Source organism: Gymnodraco acuticeps, unplaced genomic scaffold, assembly GCF_902827175.1.
Source record: "Gymnodraco acuticeps unplaced genomic scaffold, fGymAcu1.1, whole genome shotgun sequence".
Taxonomy (NCBI): domain Eukaryota; kingdom Metazoa; phylum Chordata; class Actinopteri; order Perciformes; family Bathydraconidae; genus Gymnodraco; species Gymnodraco acuticeps.
Window position 1 is genome coordinate 1,018,275 of NW_022991400.1, and position 25,736 is coordinate 1,044,010.

Genomic DNA, 25,736 nt, shown 5'->3' on the forward strand with positions numbered 1-25,736 from the left:
TTTGAATCACTTTAATAACACATTTGTGTTTTTAGATTATTTTATTGATAATCATAAAAACATATGATCCGAGTATTGGTGGCAATACCAGTCACTAAGATTAAATAATGACTGTAACCATTAGATGAAAAAGGTGGACCAGAGATACCTGCTGCCCAATTTGTAGCCGGTAATGATAATAAACGCACCTGTCATGCAAGATGCTGCCCAAAGTGTTGAAGATGCCCATTAATGTGTGAAGTTGAGTTCAATAATTTGAGAATCTATCTGTATTTTCGGTATTTTCTCTTGTTTTGAAAATACTGTTGAAATTACCAGTGCAGGCAATTTTCACATCAGTCATTCTCCAGTAGGGGGCTCTACGGAACCGTGGTTTCCCATGGATTGGTTTAGCTCTATCTGACATCCACTACTTTTCCTTGCAAAGAGGCAGACAGACAGTAGTAGTTGCATCACAGCCTGATGTGGAACTTCCTGGTCAGGAAGAGCTTTTCCCGAGAACAACAAAACGCTATTTGTCAGACTTCTCTTCGCTAACCCAATACACAATCTAGCCATTGGGTTTCAACGTTATTTCGACTGTGTTATCTCGCAGTGGTCAACAGAGAGGTTAATAACACTCAGAGTTAGCTCCTAAGCTAACGTTAGCTCTGTTTTGCTCTCGCTATGTCCGCCTCGGCTGGATGCTCCCCAGTGGGTCAGAGCTCGGGCCTCGGCTCCGGGATGACCATGTTTCGCTGGCTAGAAGTGCTGGAGAAAGAGTTTGACAAGGCCTTTGTGGACGTGGATCTGCTGCTCGGAGAAATAGACCCAGATCAAGTCGATATTACGTACGAGGGTCGGCAGAAGATGACCAGCCTGAGCTCCTGCTTTGCTCAGCTCTGTCACAAAACCCAGACGGTGTTTCAACTGAACCACAAACTAGAGGTTAGTAACTCTTGTGTACAATTCAACCTAAAAATGAATTTTAACGTTAATATATTAATCATAAAATCCGTGACCGAAAACTGATTGGTGTTTACGTCATACCTGTCACTCTTGTGGTGACGTTCTGCCATCATGTCATGTGAAAAGCCTCAGTCAGTGCTATACACTTTGACTAACTCAAATACAAATATAATTGTTATAACTGGTGTTTTACTGCCACTGTCCACAGGCACATTTAGAGCTCTAACGCAGTGGTTCCCAAAGTACCCCCCCCCCCAGTGTGGGTGTGTGTGTGTGTGTGTGTGTGTGTGTGTGTGTGTGTGTGTGTGTGTGTGTGTGTGTTGTGTGTGTGTGTGTGTGTGTGTGTGTGGTGTGTGTGTGTGTGTGTGTAGTGTTGTGTGTTGTGTGTGTGTGTGTGTGTGTGTGTGTGTGTGTGTGTGTGGTGTGTGTTGTGTGTGTGTGTGTGTTGTGTGTGTGTTGTGTGTTGTGTGTGTGTGTGTTGTGTGTGTGTGTGTGTGTGTGTGTGTGTGTGTGTTGTGTGTGTGTGTGTTATGTGTTGTGTGTGTGTGTGTGTGTGTGTTGTGTGTGCGCCTGCGCGCGTGGAGCGCGCGCCCCGGTACCGGAGATCGTTGTTGTTCGCTTCTGTGCTAGCGAGCTACGCTAACGGATATAAGGAGTTTTTTCAACAACAAAGTGGAGGAGAGTCCTCTCCTGTCAGACTGAGAGACCCAGTGAGCTAAAGGACTCTCAGTGTTATCTCAGAGGGTCTCAAACGTTTTGGTCACCATTAATGTAAACAATTATTTCCGAGGCACACATTTATATGATCATTATAGGTATAAAAAAAATAAGAGAATAAATTAAAAACAGCTATGAAATACTATATGGCAGTAAAACAAGAATAAAGTTTAAAAGGGTGATTTGTAAAATATCCATAAAGAAAAAGTAAATCTGTTTACAGTTCTGTTTCAAATGGATATTGAGAGATGTATCCATAGATCTCTTCATTTTGCTCTCAAAGTGCACCAGATTGATGCTTTTAACTTCAATATTTAAAAATAAATCTTCCCGGGGGGGCTTGCCCCCGGACCCCTCTATGTGAGGTCCACACACCACCTATAAAAATAGCACTTTACCCCTGCTTACACCTATATGCCGTGAGCTGATTATCGAGCCTTCATTGTAACAGTCGCGGGACCATTGTGTATTTGCGTGGGGAGTGTTGCAGTAGAAAGTTCCACTGTAGCGCCCGGTACATTAATGGGAAACCCTAAATGTTTGAGCACCCTCTATGAAACGTCAAGCTACCCCACAGCACCCCCAAAATAAATCTCTGGCCCCGCCACTGAGCCTGACTTGTGTTGGGGGGGCCCGACTTTTTTTTTCTCCAAAGGGGGGGCCTGACAGAAAAAGTTTGAGAACCACTGCTCTAACGGTTGGTCGAATAATCGAAAAGCCACATAATATTGACTTAATAAGCGTTTCAAAGTGCGGAAAATGTATGTAAATGCAGTTTCTATTCTCTGAAATGTTAAGGTGTTTGCTTTTCTTTATCAAATGTCATGTCAAATAAATATCTTTGTGTTTTGAACTGATATTTAAAGATATTTAAAAACATTTTCTTGCACTTTGAGAAACTGGGATGGACATTTTTCACTATTTTCCGACATTTTATAAAAGCATGTTAACATTTTGTATTGTTTCATCTAATAAACTATCAAGATAATGTTTGATAATGTATAAGCTCTACGACACCTAACAATTATTTAAAGGCATATGTCCCTGCTGTATGCCACTTAAACACACCATGCCACTTCACGTTTTCCATGAAAGATACGTTGTTAAACTGGAAATAGAACAACACATCTTAGGCAGCTTTTATTTATGTGATACACGTTTTGTTCTGATATCAGAATACTGAACTAGCCAGATGTAGATGTATGACCAACAGGCTACAGATCTATATAACAGAGATAAGCATCCGAGATTCACACACATATGTTTAACAACCTTTATGACTGTTCTTGGGGTATTACAAGACTGTTCTCAGCATCCTGATGAAAACTCCACTGTTTTACAAATCCTAACGATGACGCACACCATCTCCTAGCTCAATTTGTTCACCAGTGGAATGATGGACACGTTGGTAGGAAGAGCTTTCTATGGAACCATAAAGAGTGCGTAACACCCTGCTGTGTGTTCAAGGATGTGAGTTCCTGAGGTGATGTTAAAACAAGCAATGAAATGTATTGCACTGCAGCACGTTTCTGAGAGATGATTCAACAACAATGTATTTAGTACTAGAGAATAAAGAACTACGTGTTATTAAACTAGAAGATAATGTGTATAGTCATTAAAGGTCACCTATTACGCAAAATCCTCTTCTTCATGTCTCTTCTACATCAACATGTCTCCCCTCTTCTTCATGTCTCTTCTACATCAACATGTGTCCCCTCTTCTTCATGTCTCTTCTTCATCAACATGTGTCCCCTCTTCTTCATGTCTCTTCTACATCAACATGTGTCTCCTCTTCTTCATGTCTCTTCTTCATCAACATGTGTCCCCTCTTCTTCATGTCTCTTCTACATCAACATGTGTCCCCTCTTCTTCATGTCTCTTCTACATCAACATGTGTCCCCTCTTCTTCATGTCTCTTCTACATCAACATGTGTCCCCTCTTCTTCATGTCTCTTCTACATCAACATGTGTCCCCTCTTCTTCGTGTCTCTTCTACATCAACATGTGTCCCCTCTTCTCCATGTCTCTTCTTCATCAACATGTGTCCCCTCTTCTTCATGTCTCCTCTTCATCAACATGTGTCCCCTCTTCTTCATGTCTCTTCTACATCAACATGTGTCCCCTCTTCTTCATGTCTCTTCTTCATCAACATGTGTCCCCTCTTCTTCATGTCTCTTCTACATCAACATGTGTCCCCTCTTCTTCATGTCTCTTCTTCATCAACATGTGTCCCCTCTTCTTCATGTCTCTTCTACATCAACATGTACCTCCTCTTCTTCATGTCTCTTCTTCATCAACATGTGTCCTCTCTTCTCCACGTCTCTTCTACATCAACATGTGTCCCCTCTTCTTCATGTCTCTTCTTCATCAACATGTGTCCCCTCTTCTTCATGTCTCTTCTACATCAACATGTGTCCTCTCTTCTTCATGTCTCTTCTACATCAACATGTGTCCCCTCTTCTTCATGTCTCTTCTACATCAACATGTGTCCCCTCTTCTTCATGTCTCTTCTACATCAACATGTGTCCCCTCTTCTTCATGTCTCTTCTACATCAACATGTGTCCCCTCTTCTTCACGTCTCTTCTACATCAACATGTGTCCCCTCTTCTTCATGTCTCTTCTTCATCAACATGTGTCCCCACTTCTTCATGTCTCTTCTACATCAACATGTGTCCCCTCTTCTTCATGTCTCTTCTACATCAACATGTGTCCCCTCTTCTTCATGTCTCTTCTACATCAACATGTGTCCCCTCTTCTTCATGTCTCTTCTACATCAACATGTGTCCCCTCTTCTTCATGTCTCTTCTACATCAACATGTGTCCCCTCTTCTTCATGTCTCTTCTACATCAACATGTGTCCCCTCTTCTTCATGTCTCTTCTACATCAACATGTGTCCCCTCTTCTTCATCAACATGTGTCCCCTCTTCTTCATGTCTCCTCTACATCAACATGTGTCCCCTCTTCTCCATGTCTCTTCTACATCAACATGTGTCCCCTCTTCTTCATGTCTCTTCTACATCAACATGTGTCCCCTCTTCTTCATGTATCTTCTACATCAACATGTGTCCCCTCTTCTCATGTCTCTTCTACATCAACATGTGTTCCCCTCTTCTTCATGTCTCTTTTACATCAACATGTGTCCCCTCTTCTTCATGTCTCTTCTACATCAACATGTGTCCCCTCTTCTTCATGTCTCTTTTACATCAACATGTGTCCCCTCTTCTCCATGTCTCTTCTACATCAACATGTGTCCCCTCTTCTTCATGTCTCTTCTACATCAACATGTGTCCCCTCTTCTTCATGTATCTTCTACATCAACATGTGCCCCTCTTCTCCATGTCTCTTCTACATCAACATGTGTCCCCTCTTCTTCATGTCTCTTTTACATCAACATGTGTCCCCTCTTCTTCATGTCTCTTTTACATCAACATGTGTCCCCTCTTCTCCATGTCTCTTCTACATCAACATGTGTCCCCTCTTCTTCATGTCTCTTCTACATCAACATGTGTCCCCTCTTCTTCATGTCTCTTCTACATCAACATGTGTCCCCTCTTCTCCATGTCTCTTCTACATCAACATGTGTCCCCTCTTCTTCATGTCTCTTCTACATCAACATGTGTCCCCTCTGTGGAAAGAGACTCTGAAAGTTTCAGGAACAAAGATTCTCTCTCTTTTTGATCCATTTCTATAAAAACCTGTCTGAAAATGAGCTGATCAGATTGTGGCCACTTTATGATGTCATAACGATGTTTTGGCTTGTGTAACCATTAGCCAATCAGCAACCAAGGTAACCCCCCCCCCCCCCCCCCTTATCACCTGAATCTCCTCCTAGAGCACCATTGTGTTCTTTTTACCCAAATCTCTCTCATGCCCCTTTCACACAACGCGTTTTCAGCTCCGGCTCGGAGCTGGAGCTGAAAAGTACCGGTTTTTCCTGTTCACACCGCAGTGGCGCCGCCTCCAAAAAAATTGTCGGTCTAGAGACAAGAGCTTCAGAGCTAAGAGGCGGCGTCGCTTACGTCTCTCTTACGTCGAGGCGGGTTGAAGTAGATGCCGAAGACCACAAAGAAGTCTTGCATTTCGCATGTGATGTTTGTAAAGTTCCAAGTAAAGTTGTCCCTTGTAAAGTCATCCGATGCCTTCCATTTAGTTTCGTAAGAGGACAACCAAAGCGAACAGCGCTTCAATACAATCGGCCATTGTTGTTGTTGTCGATGTGAGGGATTTCCGCGCGGTTTGGATTTTATGAAGCAGGCACGTAAACGGTGACGTCATGACGCAGCAGCGGCAGCTCTGAGCGGTGTGAACAGAGCGGCAGCAGAAAAGGGAAACCGGAGCTGAACCAGAAAAGCTCCCGCTCGGAGCTAGAAAGGGAAAAGCGCTGGTGTGAAAGCCGCATCAGAGGGGCGTGGGGAGGGGCTCCTTATTTTCATCTAAAGTAACAGACAGAGAATCAGCACTTTAGAAACAGGGCTGAAACAGAGGGGATTATGGGATGTTTATTTCTGCAAACTAAAAGTTTTAAATAAATGTAGTAGAGTAAAAGCACACGATTGACCTCTGAATTGTAGTGAAATTCAAGTTCAAAGTAGCAAAAATGAAATACTCAAGTAAAGTAAAAGTACCTCAAAATGTTACTTATGTACAGTACTTGAGTAAATGTACTTAGTTACTTTACAACACTGCACATAAAAGCTTTAGGAATTCACCAGCGGGGTATTTACTGATGTATTTTATGTTGTTGAACAACACGTGAAAATCTCTTAAGCTTGTTTTAACCTCTGACCAACAAACAAACAACACCTTCAAAAACGGTTGAGACCAGGGGACAGGAAGTGCTAAACTGCTCAGTCATTCCCAGGTTGTAGGACTCGTTCCTGCACCAGTGTTTAGTCAGACCGGACATATATCTGACTCTGATATCCTGACCCCCCCCCTCCAGGCTCAGTTGGTGGACCTGCGCTCTGAGCTGACGGATGCCAAGGCGGAGAGGAAGGTGGTGGAGAGGGAGGTCCACGACCAGCTGCTGCAGCTCCACGCTCTGCAGCTGCAGCTCCACGCCAAGCAGGGCCAGGCGGAGGACTCGGACTCCATCAAGGAGCGACTGGTGAGAGCTGCTGGCACTGTGCCCTCATCTGATAGAGACACTATTGATTCAGACACGCAGGGAGGGGGAGGCTAGTATTAAATCAAACAAAGGTTCACACTGGAAAAGAAATGTTGACTTGAATTAAATGTATTATTATGTTGCTGCCCTATTGTGTGTGTAACCACTACTGGAATCAATAAGTTAAAACAACATATAAACACAGTTGATTTATCCAGTTTGTTAGTTTTTGAGGTCACACTTTGTTTACTTCATGCAGGAAGTGTGAGCTTGCTTTATCTGTCGGGATTGTTTTACAGGGTTGTTTTAAAAGGCTCATCTAGAGAAGAAAGAACACCTGCACACTGACAATAACCTATTTAATATGAATGCAGGACAATATTAAAAGGCTTAATTTAAATGCACATTTGAACTATTTTGATTTAGTTTCTAACTGTATGTCCCATGTTGTAAGTTAGGTATCTGTATATATATATATATATATATATATATATATACACAACACCAGATATACTCAAAGACATCTGGATTTATAGATTTGTATGAACCATTAGTGTAATTAGTGTTATTATTTTTGTATCATTATTTTTCATTAGCACAGTGTGTGCTAATGAAAAATAATGATACAAAAATAATAATAAAAAAGGTTCATTTATCGTGGGGAATATATATATTTTTTTACAGTTACTTTATTTTAAAATGAAATAAATAAAAGAGAAAAAGAAGAAAATAAATATTTGTTAAAATCCGGACATTGTACTACAACATATAACATCATTATTACAATTATTATATACAGTCGTGTATGTTGTGAAATACATACATTATATATATATATATATAATAAATGACTACATTTGACATTATATTTATCACATCTTGTCTGTATTAAAGTTCACATTGAATACAAACAACAAGACCTGTATTAGATGAAAAATACCATGATTTATGTTTCACGAAACAACGTAATCCATATTTATGTAAATATTGAGCGCACAGATGCTCATGTTATTCTCTTGTTAACATGATCACTACAGAACCTCTGTCTCGTAGTGGGCTGTATCCGAATATTCGTTCGTTGGAGTACTATTCGGGTTTCAATTTCGGGTTTTTTCCGTTTTTTAAATTGAATTTATTGAAAACTGCAATATCAACGTAAGAGCTTGTGCCTCTTCGGGGGTGCTAACACTTAACCATAAACGTTATCGTTGACTTTCTCCGTCTTTATTTGTAGATATGACTTTTTCTCCATTAATCTCCGTCACGTTGTTTCCATAGCAATAACAACTTCCTGTCAACTGCGCTAACTCTCCTTCAAAATAAAAGCATGACCATACAAAATAGGAAGCCAAGCCAAATTACACTTAAGACATACAACTGCAACGAAAGTAACAAACACAATGCGATATCCTTTTCAATTTCAAAGAACACAAATTGGTTACATTAACAAATAACTATAAAACAACAATACTGTAGAATAACAAAATGAATGCCGTGAATAAACCGCAATACACGTGTTGAAGTGGTTCGCTGCTGATTACTACGCACCCCCCGCGCGGGTCGAATATTCGCTGCTGAGTACTACCGAATATCCGGAACCCGAAATGTTTTATTCGGGACAACCCTAGTGGATCTCTTCCCCTCCACAGTGCTCTTTATTGAAACAATGACGTTACACATGTTGGTCAGGGGAAAATAGACCTGAAGCCTATAACTAAATGTTAGTTGCAGTATCATAAATTACCAGAAGGGGAGCCAGTGCGAGCTGCTGCTGCTGTGGTGCTTTAAACTCACTTGCTGTTGCTTCCACTGCAATTGCCTATGCTTCAATTACTGGGACTGCTTCAATTCCTTTTTTCCAACCTATGCATATTCTTTGAAATGATCTGCCACTTGTTTGAATGATTCACTTGCCATCTTTGCTGCTTGAAATGTACATTTTTCTAATCTTTGACTTCTTCCTGTTCTTCCTCTGCCTCTGAAAGCCTGCAGTTACTTTGGACAAGATGGTAAGTCTGTCTATGGGTTTCATTGTAGAAAGTAGAGTGATTAGAAATAAGTTATTTGGATTGCATATAGATGTTGTGGCTACACTGTATGCAACTAGTGACTCAATGATTCTTAAAGGCAGGAGTAAAAAGGATTTCATGAATTCTAGCTGACTGTACACAGCCAGGCATTCAGTTCTCAATGAAACAATAAAGGCAGGATTCATTCTACTGAATTCAGCCATGCAGTGCTATTGAATCTTCGAGAGTCACCATTAACCTGACTGCCTTGGTGCTGGAATAGAGTCGGCAACAAGACTTTATTCCCCCCCACACTTTGACTTGTTATGGTCTAACAGCGAGCCTGGTATTAAGGTCATGAAACAATGGCGATAATATCTCAACATATGGCCTCTAACATGGCCATTAACCATTCAAATCAACCAGCAGTAATTCACATACAATCAAAGAGATCTGAAAGTCAATCAAATGTCATTACAAATTGGGTTAATGACTCTGTTTTGAATTATTTTCTAAAATTATTATTTATTCAAATAAGACCAGTTGTTTGGTTGATGGCTAGTGTAGCTGCAACACAACGGTCTCTATCTTTTTCATAAATATAAGTTCCCTTAAAGTTAGCAAACCCCTTTTCCTTCATTCTAAAAGTAAGAAAATGCTCCTCACAAGAGAACAGCACATTTGGCAAGGCCTTTCACTTTCACTGCTTTATTTGTAGCTCTGCGGTGTAATAAAAGCTGCTACCATCATTGTCCTACACCAGGGCTTCTCAAACTCCGGACCGAACTGCAAATCAATCCGGACCAAACCCTGTGTTCCATTATAAAAAATAAAATAAAAATTATTAAAAAAAAAAAAAAGATTCTGATGTAAATTAAAGTGGACCTATTATGCTATATTGGAAAAAATATATTGTAGGGCCATACCTATACAAATATAGGTCTGTGAAGTTTTTTGCTTAAAATACCAAACAGTTCACCCATTGTAGCCATGCCTCATACTGCTCATACCCCTCTTGTGCAGCCCTGTTAGAGAAACGCGGATTTTGGGTCCTTAGCTTGAAAAAAAAAAGAGGAGGCGGAGCTAATGCCTGATCAGTATTCTACCGGAGATAAAGTTAAATTCTGTTGTAATAAAACGCCATCCTGTTCTAAACCACATCAAGGATTATTTCTGAAATAGATCTCAAATGCTTTTTCTCTTGCAGGTTTATCACAAGGGGAGTTCCTTTTTTTATTTCCTGCTTTTTAAACACATGTGCTCTCCAGTACAGGTTAGCTCTGAGTGTTAGCGAGGCTTGCTAATGTAAACAAAGACGAGATTACGTCCAAAACACGTTCAAAACGCGTCAGGCATTGTTTCTGATAGCAATTCTCTGTGGGTCCGCTGCCGATTTGACGTCAGATTGGCAGCAAATCTGTATCCGCTCGTTTTACCCCTGTTTTTAAAAGATTTGGGTAGCCTAGGAGGAAAAGAGAGCGGGTTTTATTTTCTGACGCTGCGTGAGTTCCCCGACGCACCGCGGACACATATTTATGTATAAAAGACATCACAAAGTGCATTTTGCATGATAGGTCCCCTTTAATGTATATTGTCTTGTGTCTGACGCGTTCTGAGAATGAACATGCATATATTTACTTGTGTGCGCGAGTGTCACGCGCATTTAAGTTAACCACAAGTTTACCTTGACTTTCTAATGCTTCTAATGCCATTTTTGCAGAGGTTCAAGGCATTGGCTACAGACAAACAGTGCCATTTCTCCCACTAGTTCAAGCCATGATACTGTATGTATGTATGTATGTATGTATGTATGTATGTATGTATGTATGTATGTATGTATGTATGTATGTATGTATGTATGTATGTATGTATGTATGTATGTATTGAATGTATGTATTGAATGTCTGTGTGTATACAGGGGCGCCGTTTACCGACAGGCAAGTGCTTGGACCAGAAGGGGGCCCCCAAATAAAGTAGATTAATCCAATCCAATCCAATCCAACTTTATTTATATAGCACTTTAAAACCTCCTGACCAAAGTACATGCATAGCGCGCCGAAACTGCTTCTTAATTTCAGTTTCGTTGCTCCGCTCCGGGGGTGTGTGGGGGTGTGTGGGGGGGGGGGGGCCTTTACTGGCATTGATCCGGACCATTGACCTTGTATAAAATTCACAAGTGGACCTTTAACAAAAAAGTTTGAGTACCCCTGTCCTACACCCTGGTATCAGGACGCTTCTATCGGCTTCACCATGCACTATGTGGATTCCAAATATTCTTGCTTACTGCCCTTTGTAATTCTCTCACATTGACTATTTAACTGTCTGTAAACCATACTACATCCATATGATTATCTAGCGTCTAGATCAGGGGTGTCAAAGTCAATTTCAACTCGGGCCACATTAGCATCATGGTTGCACTCAAAGGGCCAGTTTTATATATAAGTCTATATAAGAATAAATATATAAAATAATGTATTATATTACATTATTGCCTCTGCATTGGATTATTATCGGATAGGGTAATAACTTCATAATTAACTACGTCTGAAAGCAAAAGTCTAGGGCAAATAATTGCAAGTCTCCTCAGTGAGAATGTCACAAAATGATTTAAAAAGAAAAGCCAAATTCTGGAAAAACTAAGTGACATTTTGAAAAAAAAGTCTAATTTGAGATGCATTGTGGGACATGTAGTTTATGGGCAATGTGCTTCTGTAAAGCGGCATGTAACCGTATAATAAACATATTATATTCTTTGCAAGCTGTTGTGGGGCCACATGAAATGAAGTTGCGGGCCGTATTTGGCCCCCGGGCCTTGAGTTTGACACCCCTGATCTAGAGGAAATGGTTTCAGTTTTCTGTGCTGTGGTGTTGAGTTTCCTGTTTCCTTTTTTTCCTGATCTGCTAATGGGAACTTTCTGCGAATGAAAGAAATATCAATGACATAAGACTGATGGAAATCATCTCTAGAGAGAACCATTCAATATCCTGTTCAGCGTTGTATTGGGCTGGACTCTGATTAGACATGTGTCATCCTCTGACTACTCATGTGTTCATAAAGCAGGCACACATTTTTCAAAACCACTTTGCACCAGCTGCTGGTGAACATAGTAGAGCATTTAGCATTAAATATTTAGATTTATTTACGACTTTCTTTCAGATATGCTTTTTGCTTTTACATTCCATTTTGGATCAAATCTAATCTTATTCAAACACATTTTTAATACATTACCTGTTATCTTTAATTGAAAGTGTAAACAGTAAACACAGATTAGTGGAATCTGAACAAGGGCTTAGTACAAAAAAGAAAAAGAGATCCCACTTGGACATTTTGCCAAAATCTAACTGTCATAGCTTAATACTGAATTTAAAATGTCCTTATTACAGTGATTTGACTGGATCCAACTACATTTCTCATGGATGAATGTTCTAATCAAAGAAAACATTCAGCCTAATCTGATTCTGAGTGGGGTCTTGAACTCCCCACAAAGGTATTGATTAGATTGAACGCTACATTTTTTCCCATGTAATGTATATAGGTAAACTGGTAGGACAAATGCCTCTGCTAGGTGGCGCTGTGAGATGAACAGCATGATCTAGCTCCTGCTGCTCGTGGTGTTCACTGAGGATGTTCTTGTTTCAGGAACAGGAGCTGGTGGTCAACAGGAAGGATAAAATAGCAGAGGCGCGGCTGGAGGTAGAGATGAGGCTGTTCAAGAAAGAGAACGAGGCTCTGCGCAGACACATGGCCGTGCTGCAGGCCGAGGTGTACGGAGCCAGGCTGGCAGCCAAGTACCTGGACAAGGAGCTGGCTGGAAGGTGAGGAGGAGAGGTCATACACATGGTTTGCTAATAAGATACCACGTCATTTTGGTACGACTTAAACCAGCTTAAACATCTGAAGCAGACTTCACTGTTTTTCCATTTGTAGCCATTGCAATATGCTTCCAGCTGAGCCTTAAATCTGCACAGACCTCCACTCGTTTTTTTGTAAATATTTTTATTTTATGTTTTTTTCCACAAAAGCAAGTGATAGAAAGCATGTACATTCGGTTCAGATTCAAGTAATGATATATACACACACACTGATCATTCTAAATCTTCATTTCCATCCCACCACTGTCCCTGACCCACCCACACATCACCCATTAACTCATTGAGTTACAGGTTACGAGTACATTAACAATAAATAAGGAGGTATAATTATCCAATTGTGTTGTTTGTTACTGATTTAGTGCAAAGAGAAAATACAGACAAAGACATTTAAAACAAATATTATTATAAAATAAAATCTGCAAGACCTCCACTCTTTTTATGGTGCAAACAAATCATCATGAACAACCAATTTACTCGACATTACGTTGACTGTAATTCAAGTTGATGTTGCATATTTCCCTTTAATGATCTATGGATAAATACAGGGCCAACCTTACCATTTTAAAAGTAGTGTTTGACGGAGCCCCCTTCATACCTCCATCTCTGACTGCAGTACAAAGTGCACCTGCTCTGAGAAACTCACTAGTGATGTGTCGGTCGCGAACGAGCCGGCTCAAAGAGCTGGCTCTTTTAAGTGAACGACGGGAGCCGGCTCTCGCCCGCGAACGAGCCGTTTTTTGTTTTGTTTTTGCGGAGGGATCTAGATCGGCATCAAGGCACATTATGCAATGTGCACATTATCCCGCTTATTACATGGCCACATTCTCAACAAAGTAACGACATGACTCCCAATATTAATTGAAATGCTTTTATGGATTTAGAAAATGATTTTATTGATTTAAAAAATAGTTTTATGTATTGATTTAAATTGACATGCATCCGCTAAGAAAAATAGTCCGTTGTTACTGTTTGAACTAACGTAGCAACGGCAGGAACTGCTTCGATAGTGTTTTTGAGGAGCTTTTTGATTACAGATTTGAAAACATCGTTGCTTGCTTTAAAAGTAGCACAATTCATTATGTCAAGCCTTGGAAAGTATCTAGATATCCCTGCCCTAATGCCAAAGTAACTGGCAACTGAATATGTGTCGCCGTTTGATGTCTATGTCTGAGATCTCTTTTTGTCCCCCTCTTCTCCCCGCTGCAGCCCTGCAGCTGATAATAATAATAATAATAATAATAATAATTTCAATTTATATAGCGCCTTTCACGAAACCCAAGGACGCTTTACAATGGGAAGTAACAAAACAAAAAGTAATAATAAAGATACATAGGCTGAAGAAAACAAAAACAGGATCTGATCTCAAAGCACGCTCCCCTCTCCTGCAGGGGGGCGTGGTCAGCTGCAGCTCACAGAATCAGCCCCCTGCAAAAACAGCAAATAGAGCGAAATGAGGCATGGCTAAAATGCAGGATCTTTTTGGTATTTTGAAAAAAAAAACTATATTTATATACTTTATATAGGTCGATACAGTAGCCCATTTTTTAAAATAGTTTTTATAGGTGTTGCTATCTGTTTTGTGTAGCGTGGTTCTACAAGCAAGTCAATGCATTCATTGGGTGGTATCAGAGAGTTGCACGGGTCTGTAAATGCAATGAAAACAATTGGCCACAGCAAATCATTTATATTAAACATGTCATTTTTACTTTTGAATACTTCAGTACAAAGGATGTATTGAATAATTTAAGTGATATATGTGTACACATATAAATCATTAGTCAAAACAGGGCTACATTTGATTTAATTAAAAGGTATAATATGTGGTAAACTGAAGAGCCGTTTGGGAGCCGAAAGAGCCGGCTCTTCTTGGTGAGCCGAGCCAAATGATCCGGCTCACCAAGAAGAGCCGGAATTCCCATCACTAAAACTCACTCACAGGGTGCGTCTCACTTCTCTTATTTTTCATTCCTCTGGCTCGGTATCACCGGAAGTTGATTTGTCTGCGCCATCTTGAGTAGCGTCCCAGTGGCCTTATTTGTGCCGGAGGATCGAGGAGTGATAACGGAGGAGCGATAATCGAGGAACCACCAGACCATCCTCCGATGAAATCCTCAGACACTCGCCCCGCCTCCTTACTGTGTATCGCTCACTGATTGGACGATGCAGCGCATGCACTGATCTGGCTGCTGTCAGACGATCAGCTGTGCGGCGTCATCACAAACGGACGTCGCTTCACGTGACGCTCCGGAGGAAACGACGTCCCATTGCTCTTAACACTCATTTCCCTGCTTCTGCACATTCACACACCTTTGGCCATCTGGAGACATTTGGGGTTTAGTATCTTGCGCAAAGATTCACCGACATGTTGACTGCAGAGGCTGGCAATCGAACCTTCCTATTGGATGAGGACCTTTATATCCTGACCCACAGCCGTGACATGTGACCCGGTTTTTGTGACTTTAGACCAAAGTGGCTAATCAGGTTCAACTGATCCAAGTACACATTCAATGAGTGAATGAATCGCGGTAATATTGTAATCAACACGATTCATTTTATAATTGATGGACAGCACTTAAAAATACTAGTATGTACTTTGAATTTCGGGAGAAGATGAAACAAATACACATGAGGTGTTGCAATAAAGAAATGCATGACAAACTCGTAAAAGTTGACTTTAATTAAATGTATTATGTCAACAGATTTCACATAACTGTATTACGTTAGTTGAAACAATAATATTAAGTTTAAATAAAAAAATATTAGGTTCAACTTCATATTATTGCTTTCAACTAACCTTATACAGTTATGTGACATTTGTTGACACAATACATTTAATTAGGGTGAATGTTTTTGAAGCAATGACAAAAAGCCTCTGGAAGATCGGAGGTAAGCTGTCCTTTAATACACATCATGTTGTTCAGCCTGTACTTGCTAAATGTGAGTTTACTTACGTTATGTTCAGGAAGTATGGCTTCCTCTAAGCTGGTAGTTTAGGTTTTTTATTAAATTATAACATTATTAATGAATTATCGGCATGAATTCCAACAATTATCTTTTATTAACTTCAAGAAACTGGAGCATGACTCAAAACACCACACCTACGAGTAAACATAACCCTGAGTGAAAGGACTGACAGCCTCCTCTCTTGCTCTGTGTTCCAGGGTGCAGCAGATCCAGTTGCTGGGCCGGGACATGAAGGGGCCGGCCCACGACAAGCTGTGGAACCAGCTGGAGGCGGAGATCCACCTGCACCGCCACAAGACCGTCATCCGAGCCTGCAGGGGGCGCAACGACCCCAAGAAACCCCTGCACTCTCCTGTGGGGCATGTGAGTGGAAAGTACAGAACGCTCAGGACCGTGGATACCTTAATCTGTGCTTCCAGAGCTTAATGTGTTGATATGATTACAGAATCCAAACATGTTGAAGAAGACTCAGGGGGTGGGCCCCATCAGGAAGGTGGTGCTGGCCAAAGACGACCATGAGGGGCTCGGGATCTCCATCACAGTAAGAACTCACCGCTGTCATCCTTCCTCCTGAATACGGCTCTGACCGAGGCAATCTTTAAAGTGGTCAATTCATATAGCGGTGCTGTGATGACGTATTTTTGTAGGCCGACCGGGAAGTCAGCATCACTAGGGCTCTTCGACAAAAAGCAATGGGAATTGTCCTTTGGATTTTGGAATATTGAAAAATTAAGCTCAATGGCAAAAGGCACTTATTTTTTAATAGGATCATCTCAGCATATTAACACCACTTTAAGGGTTTTTGCTGCAATGAAAAAAAAAGAAAGAGCTTAAACCACATCACAGTCACATGGCTGCGCATCACCTACGCTAAGCTAAAGGCGGCTAATGTTTGGCGTGATGATGTTGTGACAAAACGCTATTTGTATCACACATTTAACATTCAGACACTATTTACTGACATATTGTATGTCAGAACAAAAGGTTCAAGTCGCTTCAGCTTGTGTTAACCACAGATATTATTTCAGGCATCTATCCAAAAATATGCTCAAAAAACCACTGACTTTCAGACAAGCCGAAGCTGTAAAATGCTAAGTCATCTCCGGGTTTCAGGACTCATTCCTACCACTCTATAATAGCCGCTTTCACACCAACTACTTTGCCGTACTTAGTGCCGGCACTTAGTGCCCCAGCACTAAGTGCCCCAGGGCACTAAGTACAGATCGCGTTCACACCAGAATAACTTTCCTGAGGGAAGATTACGCAAATGAGCCGCTGACGTCACTTCGTCTTCTTCTGCTTTGGGTTTACTGGCAGGCCGCAAACAACTTCACGGCGTATACTGCCACCCGAAGTCCCCGGAGTTGGGGACTGGCTTCAGTAGAAGCTGCTGGAACTCCCAGCAGCTTCTACTGAAGCCTTCCGAGTAAATCGCCAGAACACCGACACCTCCTCATCTCCTCCCATGTTTTTTTTTGTGTTGCCATAAGTTATTCTTTCTCCGTTGGTGCGCGTGGCTAATGCTAATAATGCTAATGCCAGCAAATACAATGGCGGCTTCACAAAACTTTTCAGAGTTTTACGGGGCGTGGTTAGCAATTCGCCCAGCCAATAGCAATTGGTACTTTTTTCTCCCCAGGATAGTACAACCTCTCTAGCAGGCACTAAAAATGGCGGTAAAAGTTCCCGGCACTAAGTACTCTTTTTGGTGTGATCGCAAAATAAGGGGTACTAACGGAACTAAACGGGAAAAGTACGAGGAAAAGTACTCCGGTGTGAATGCTCCTCATGTATGTTGCAAATGAATGCAAACACACTGAAAATACTGATACGTTGACTTTAATTAAATGTATTATGTCAAAAGATTTCACATAGCTGTATTAGGTTAGTCGAAACAATAATATTAAGTTTAGATAAAAAAACATTAGGTTCAACTTAATATTATTACTACTTTGTTCAGCCTGTAGTGCACTGTTCTTGCTAAATGTGAGTTTACTAACGTTATGTGCTTTAAAATCAGGAAGTATGACTTCAAAGCAGCTAGCTAAGGAACTTGACATTTTGAGAATATAACTCCTGCTGTATAAGGATGCTTTCAAACAGCATCTGACATGTCTTGTACTGTGCACATTACATGATGGCTTGATTATGGTTCCAATTGTCCAGCAGGTCCTGGATGACACACTTCTTAACCAGCAGGGTAAATAACATATGAATAAAGAGAAAAGGGAAATTAAATTAGGCATGAAAAGTGCAGAGATCGCCTAATACGAGTACTTTTTAGTTGAGTTGAACTCTGGTTCTGTCTTCTCCTCAGGGGGGGAAGGAGCACGGTGTTCCTATTCTCATCTCTGAGATCCATCCCACCCAGCCTGCAGACAGATGTGGGGGTCTGCATGTGGGGGACGCCATCCTCGCCGTCAACAGCATCAACCTGCGAGACGCCAAACACAAGGAGGCCGTCACCATCCTGTCCCAGCAGGTAACACAGCACACACACATCTGTAGACACACTAATACACACACACACACCCCCTCCTCTGTGCTCACTGCCTGTGTGTCAGCGGGGACAGATAGAGTTCGAGGTGGTGTACGTGGCCCCGGAGGTGGACAGTGACGATGAGAACGTGGAGTACGAAGACGACAGCGGACATCGTTACCGCCTCTACCTGGATGAGCTGGAGGAGAGCAGCACAGTGGCGCCTAGCAACAACTCCTCATCACTGCAGGGTAAGTTTCCAAATAATACAACATTTATTCTACATTATGGACACTTATTATATCAGTATCGTTTAAATCATCAGGTCATGTCTTTGCTTTGGGCAAATCGGTGTGAATTTCAATGCGAATTTCTCGTAACTTTTATTCTTGGTTGCACAATAGAAACAAGTTACAGTGAGTCTCCCTGAATGTAGTAACAGTTATTCTCTTTCCAAAAAGGGACACTCAACTAGTGTTCATTTCGTTGACTAAAACTATGACGAAATATGTTCGTCAACGACCTTTTTTTCTATGACTAAAACGAGACGATGACGAGACGGCACCGACGGCAGTAAACAATAACTGTAACGAAATCATCATGCAATATCGTTGACGAAAAGAGACGAGACGAAAATGTAGTTTACTAAATAAAAATTATGCCAAACTCTCTCTTTACTTTCGTTGACGAAAAATGAGGAGACGAAATATTATCAAAGATAACGTTACATTTCTGATAGTCAGTCTTTCTCCCAGCAGTTCCATTTCCGGGGCTGCGGCAGGGCAGCAGCTGTGTGTCTGCGGTGCGCGCGGCGGTACATTTGAATTACACCGGGCAGCGGCACAATATGAACTGTCAGGAAGACTCGGGTCTAACGCAGTGGTCGCACTCGCGTTAACCGAATACCCCCCCCGTCAGTGCGAGTGAGTGACGAGTTGTGTACAGACTCGACGGGTAATAATGGATTATGACGGAAATGTTACGATCCTGTCCGTCAAAATGACTGACAACGAAAAAGTCTAAAGCCACCACTGCTTGGGAGAAAGAAACAATGTGGTATTTGGGCCCATTTTCACTACAATGTTTTATCAGAAGGGAAGCAATGCGGCCATAACACAGCTGGTAAAAACACCACAAACCTGAGCAGATACTCTCTGCAAAGCTTCTTAATCATTCAACCTGTTTTTCATCAAATAAGGACAAGATATAATGTTATTGTGAAATACGTTTGACTAAAATGACAAATGATTGGTTTTGGCTAGACTAGTTTGACTGAAATGTTCTATATAATCTGATGACTAAAAAAGACTCAACAGTTTTCATTGACAAAAAGTAGACTCAAATAATTATTTTTCTTTGACTAAAATATGACTAAAATGCTCAGACTTTTAGTCGACTAAATCTTGACTAAAATAGTTACTGTTTTAGTCGACTAAAATTTGACTAAATAAAAACAGGATGAAGGTGACTAAATATGACTAAAACTAAAAAGGAAATTTAACACAGGACTAAGACTAAAACTAAATTTAAAAATAGCTGACAAAATGAACACTACACTCAACAGCATTTTATGCTAAAAAGTCTTACATTTGAGTTGGTGAAACCTGCAGGAACCCTGTACAATATACTCTCACTTTACAACATTTCAGAGGGAAGTATTTTAATATTTGCACTACAGCTACTATTTACTTATTATTTACTTTTAATTAATGATGCATAATGACAATCTGCACAGTAATCACACAGCGGCCCAATTCTAATCCAGCCCCTTCACCCTCTCCATTTTTGCATTTGTATGGAGGGTCCGGCACATTAAGTGCCAATACAAACAAACTAGTGGGTCCACATTGGTCCTGAGTTAAAGGGGCCCTATTAGGCTATTAGGAACCCTATCAGGTGTATATCAGTATTTAGTGTCTCTACTGGGACATGTCTCCATGCTTTAATGTTCTAAAAGCTCTTTATTTTGCTCATACTGCCTGTGCTGCAGCACCTCTTTTCACCCTCTGTCTGAAACCAGAGCCCAGTCTGCTCTGATTGGTTAGCTGGCTAGCTCTGTTGTGATTGGTTAACCGCTTAGAGATGTCCTGCCCCTTAGCCTATCACGTACAATGTGTTGGAGCGCTAGCCAATAGAAGCGGGAGTGGTACATAGTGATGTCATTATGTTACAGAAGTAAACAAAGGAGTCCAATGGAGGTGTTTCAGGCATGGGGGATTGTAGCCTTAGCAGACCATTTACATGCACACAAACCTCTATACCAGGCCTGCACATAACTGGTGCGCAGGTGGCATGCGCACCTCCGCCAAAAAAAGAGTACCGTGTCATTTGAAAAAAGGCGCATTTGCGTACCAACATTGAGAGAGGGAGAGAAAGAAGAGAGAAGGGAGAAGAGAGAAGAGAGAAATATATTTGCGAGTTGAACCTATGATATGAACTCAGGGTCAGCCCGTAGCACTGGCGTTATAGATGTTCGCCTAGGGCGCCAGATCTGTGGAGGCGCTGCGCTGGCAGCTCTGGGAGGGAAAAAAACATTTTTGACCGTTGGTGCTCATCCTAATGTTCGGCCTTGATGTAACGACATTCACAATTAAGTAAATGTAACACCCTTTTCACCCCGGTTACACGTTTCATTTGCCCTGTACGATGGGCGCTGTAAGTGATGAAAATGGGGGATGTTGGCTTATCTGGCGCCCGCAGCTCACAGCCAAAATGCGAGTGAGCGAGGGAGAGAGGGAGGGTGCACCGGTACCGGCGCTGTTGTTATTAGCATCTGGTGCTAGCTGCTCTAACGGATATAAGAAGAAGATGTTTCTACAATAATGTGGAGGGAGAGTCCTCTCCAGTCAGACTGAGAGGCTGATAACTACAGCTCAGTGAGGTAAAGGACTCTGAGTGTTTAGATAGTTCACTTTAGTCTAAGTTCAAAAGGTTTGGTCACAATTTATGTAAACACATATTTCCAAGGCACTTCTTTATAATTATTGGGATAAACAGGTTTTAAATCATTCCAATGTATACTATAGGACAGTAACCAAAAATATCCTTTAAAACTGGAGATAAAAAAAAATGCATAAATAATGTTTAAGGTAAAATAAGATATGAATGAACAACATAAATAAAATAAGTTACATTAATGTGTTATTGGCTATGGTAGGTTATTGGTTATGTTCACATACTTATTTGATTACATCCACTTGTCTAAGATGACAACAGAGACTTTCGACCCAAAACCAGCTGTTGACTTGTGGATGCAAGCAGCTAATCACAGACTCAACCAGAGAGAAAGTAGTAGGTCTACATCATCAGCTACCATGTCTGACAGAGAGGAAGACAGTGAGGAGAACAGTCAGGAGGGTAGTGATGACAGCTTGTAGGATTACTGGTCGTGCTAATGTTGTCTTGTGTTCACCTCTGCATGTGTGTTCTGTGTTCACCTCTGCACGTGTGTTCAGTGCCGTGTGTCTGGCAAATAAAGTCAAGACCCCCTCAAAAGTTATGGTTTATTTCATTTTAAAGATGAGCACCAAGCAACATCTCCAGGTGCTCCTTTGAGAACCAGGGCAAAAAAGTGATGTGCACCCCTGCTCTATACACACACTACAGGGAAGGGAAAACCCCAAAAAGCAGAATATGGCCCCTTTAACCTGCTGCCCTACCTGAACAGGTGTGACGCTGTTTGTCTGTTATGAACCATTCGGTTCACAAAATACATTTAAAATGTTCATACAGATTTGACCAACTTCAAGTTGATATTATAATGAAAAAGAATTCCTTAGGATCATATATATCCATGTCTCGTCTCAGATGCTGTAGATTTGTTCCCTTGATTTGACTCAATGTACATCTGAATCCCCCCCCCTGCAGCTCTGGAGAAGATGACCCTCAGTAACGGAGCAGAGAACGGAGACACCGGGCTCTCCAGCGTGACGACTTCAGAGGAATCCCCCTCGAAGCCCCCGGAGAGCGATGGCTCCTCCTAGAGGCTGGGGGGGGGCCGTCGGGATTCGGAGATAAAAAGAGGAGTGGGGGGATTACGTCTCTCAAAGAAATGAATCAAAGACATAGAATTCTGCTACACACCTAGGGACGAGGGGAAATGGCAGAGTTCTGTTTTCCCTATTTCCTCTTGGTGTTCAGGGGAGGTGGGATCAGGGGGGCATGTGGCAATGATTGGGGCAGACGTACACATTTTAAGAAGTTAAATGCGTAGAGGAGGGAGGGATACTGAATCATGTTTGACTTTTGTCTGAATATTTTATTAAGATCCGGATGTTGACAGGATGTACATGTTTCCGAGCTGGAGGCACAGTGAGAGAGGAAGTTACTGAAATTGAAAATCTGTTTTTGAAAAACACCTTTTAGAGTGTTTTCTTGTGTTTCTATAGTTACTATTCTGTTCTCGGCAAAAGTGTGAGAAGACTGTGTCGTCCTTCAGGCACAGAAACCAGGAACATATCTTGGAAAGGAAATAAATCAATGTTTTTTAAAAGTATGTTGACAACCTTCTAGCTAAAGCTATCCAGGCTCTTTCACATGAGATGTTTAATCAGATTGAAAACAACCCTGTGAAATAAATACCAAATGGAGAAGTGCTGTAGAATGTTGCCAATATGCTTTATTTACAATTTCAAGTCAGGAAGGTAGAGACAGTTGAATAATGTATCAGGGTCTAACTACCACATGAATGAACATCATAACATTAACCGTTTGTCCGTTTAAAAGGCTCTCCACTACTGCCTGTGTTTGTCTTATTTTACAGACACTCTGTAGCCGCTTTCACATAAAAGTACTTTGCCGTACTTAGTGCCAGCACTTAGCAGCACCCCCATGGAACTAAGTACAGATCGCGTTCACACCGGAATAAGTCCCTGAGGGAGGATTAGGCAAATGAAGCCGCTGACGTCACTTCTTCTTCTTCTGCTTTGGGTTTACTGGCAGGCCGCAAACAACTTCACGGCGTATACTGCCACCTGAAGTCCCCGGACTTCAGTAGAAGCTGCTGGGACTTTCCAATTCCAGGCACTATCAGAACTAAACGGGAAAAGTACGGGTAAAAGTACACCGGTGTGAACGCGCCTTTTAGGTTTCCTTTAAAGGGATAGTTTAGTTGTTTTAAAGTGGGGTTTTATAAGGGTCTTATCCATGGTTTGTTTATTGCCTACAGTAGATACCATCAGTTTAGAGGGCTACTTTAACAATCTATTGAGTATCACAGTAAGTAATGTAACCTGATTACTTTCCGTTGCTTTTGGATTAAGATAATATCAAATGCAATTCCAATAAATAAAAGAGAAAATAAATATCAATACGTAATATTATTGCTTTCAACTAACCTAATACAGGTGTGTTAATTTACATTACATGTTAATTACATTTAATTAGAGTCAACGTTTCCGTTTTTTCAGTGCAGTCTCATTATGTAGGCCTACCGTATATTTAAAATGATTTATTTGACTTTAGGGAGTTGCTGGTTTACCCTGCCTCGATCGGTTAGTTTGTGTGTTTCGTTAATTCACATTCAAAGTGACACAATAACAGAAACAGGTATACAGATATAATCGCATAACATGGGAAATAGCATTATGACAGCAACATCGAATATTCTAAATATAGTGTACACCTCACCAGGCTTGGGGGATTTCATGTAACAGGATAACGTATTAAAGGTGGGGTATGTAATTCACTTCAGATACACTTTATGTTATATTCCATGGAATGCTCTTAACATCCCGATAGCAATGAATACCTGAAGTGCTTTGACAATAAATCCATTAAAAAACGTCATCTGTGGAAGCCGTAGCAGGCCTATTGTAAAAAGCACGACCAATCATCTGAGCCGGCCCGGCTAAAGTAACTGGATGGCCTACCTGCCTGTCAGCCTTCCATCTGTGCACAAACTTATCTCGTGCCCTCATTGGTCATGTGCGCGTTCGTGTGTGTTGGAGGAGGGGCTCCGGAAGGAAGAGGTAGATTTTTCCGGTTGTGTATTTTCAAATCCTAGCGATCTCGAGCTGGTTTCTCCAAAATGACCTACCCCACCTTTAATGATAAAAAGGTAACTGTATTCCCTAACAGTTACATCAAAAGGTATATTTACTTACTGAATTTCATTTTTGGATTTCATTCAGGCTACTTTCAGTCCTAAAGTGTCTTCTTTTCTACGGTCACATTGTTCTGTCTTACATAAAACACTATAAAACATCTTATTATTTATTTGGATTGCATTTAGTATTGAGGTTATCCAAAAGATAAGATTAACAAACATTTTTTACATGTAACTAGTAATTGTAACAGAATAATTTTTTTAAGTAACCCTACACTGTTATTATTCTTTTATTCATTTAGGTGGTATACATATATGAATCTGCTGCCCCTGCCCCCGTGCATCAGTATCTTCCTTACAGTGTCTCCTGTCTGCTTCTCCTAACCACACTGTTCTGATTATGGATGAGTTCCTCATGCAGCACGACTGTCCCTTTAACCGCCACGTTGATTCCCAAATCTCAGTTCTTCATAGTTTGTTGTTCCGGGAGTCCTTGCCAGCCTCTAGCAAAACAATCAGAACTGTGCTACAGGACCATTTGAGGCTATAAGAGCACGTCCTTCTACTTCATCTGCACTCACAAAACTGTAACTGACTTTTATTAAATACTTATGTAAACACATTTCCAATAACTATTAGGTTAGTTGAAAGCAATGATATTAAGTTGAAGCTATTATTATTGCTTTCAACTAACCTTATACAGTTATGTGAAATCTGTTGATATAATACATTTAATTAAAGGCAGTTTCAGTTTTGTAATAGATATTTTTAGTTAAAGCAGCAAAGACCCTCAGCAAGACATTATTCACCTGCGTCCTGGAATCATGTTTTATTTATTATCTGGTGACTATAGATGTTCCAATGAGCTGTTATTCTGCTATAGTTTTTAACATTGTTCCATCTCTAACATATTGTGGCATATCATTGTTGAATATACAGGGGTGGGCACAATAACACATGTATGCAGTGTATGCGAGTCGGACCCCCCCCCCCCTCTCTCACAGGCCTAACAGTTCTCCGTTTCATGCAACACGTTATTGTGCAGCTCTGTTTCGTTATTTTTGTTATCCTTGTTATTGCTTTGTGACTTTAAAGTCACTTATTAAGTAATGTATTCATGTCACAAAATCTATTGAGCATTTAAATAAAGGTTGATTCCAATGTGGTTATTTTGTATGACATTTTGATATTACAACCTTTGTTTTAAGATTTTCTCTTAACTTAACATTTGTTTAAACTCTGGAGGTGGGGATTGTATGCAGAATGAAACTCATTATAAAATTCGTATTCACCACAATTATACGGATATATGCTGTTTATAGTACAGCCGTACATGGCTTGTTTCTGTCACATTCTGCAGGGATTACACTGACTATAGATCAATGCCTAATACATCACCACTTAATCACATTTCAACTATCATTCTGAAGCTTAACGTGGCTTAAAGAACTGTTTATATTTTTGCTTTATCTAGGTGAAAATGACACATTTTAAGATTCCTTTCAAAACATGACCATTATATTCCACCGTACTGTGTGTCTCCTGAGAGATCAGAATCAGGTTTCAGTCAGACAACTCACGTGGTTCTTTA

General features: G+C 40.8%; 1 protein-coding gene across 2 annotated transcripts; it reads left to right on the forward strand.

Moving 5' to 3' along the window:
• Positions 1-409: 409 nt before the first annotated feature.
• gopc (golgi-associated PDZ and coiled-coil motif containing) lies at positions 410-25,310 on the forward strand. 2 transcript variants are annotated; one of them, XM_034195686.1, is made up of 9 exons: positions 410-927; positions 6,610-6,774; positions 8,760-8,783; positions 12,424-12,599; positions 15,818-15,983; positions 16,066-16,161; positions 17,938-18,102; positions 18,185-18,350; positions 21,967-25,310. In XM_034195686.1, the coding sequence occupies exons 1-9, from the start codon at positions 667-669 to the stop codon at positions 22,080-22,082; spliced, it is 1,335 nt and encodes a 444-aa protein (XP_034051577.1). In that variant the 5' UTR covers positions 410-666; the 3' UTR covers positions 22,083-25,310. The 2 variants fall into 2 exon arrangements, with proteins under 2 accessions (XP_034051577.1, XP_034051578.1); XM_034195687.1 differs by lacking the exon at positions 8,760-8,783 and having other exon boundaries at positions 412-927.
• The last annotated feature ends 426 nt before the right edge of the window (positions 25,311-25,736 follow it).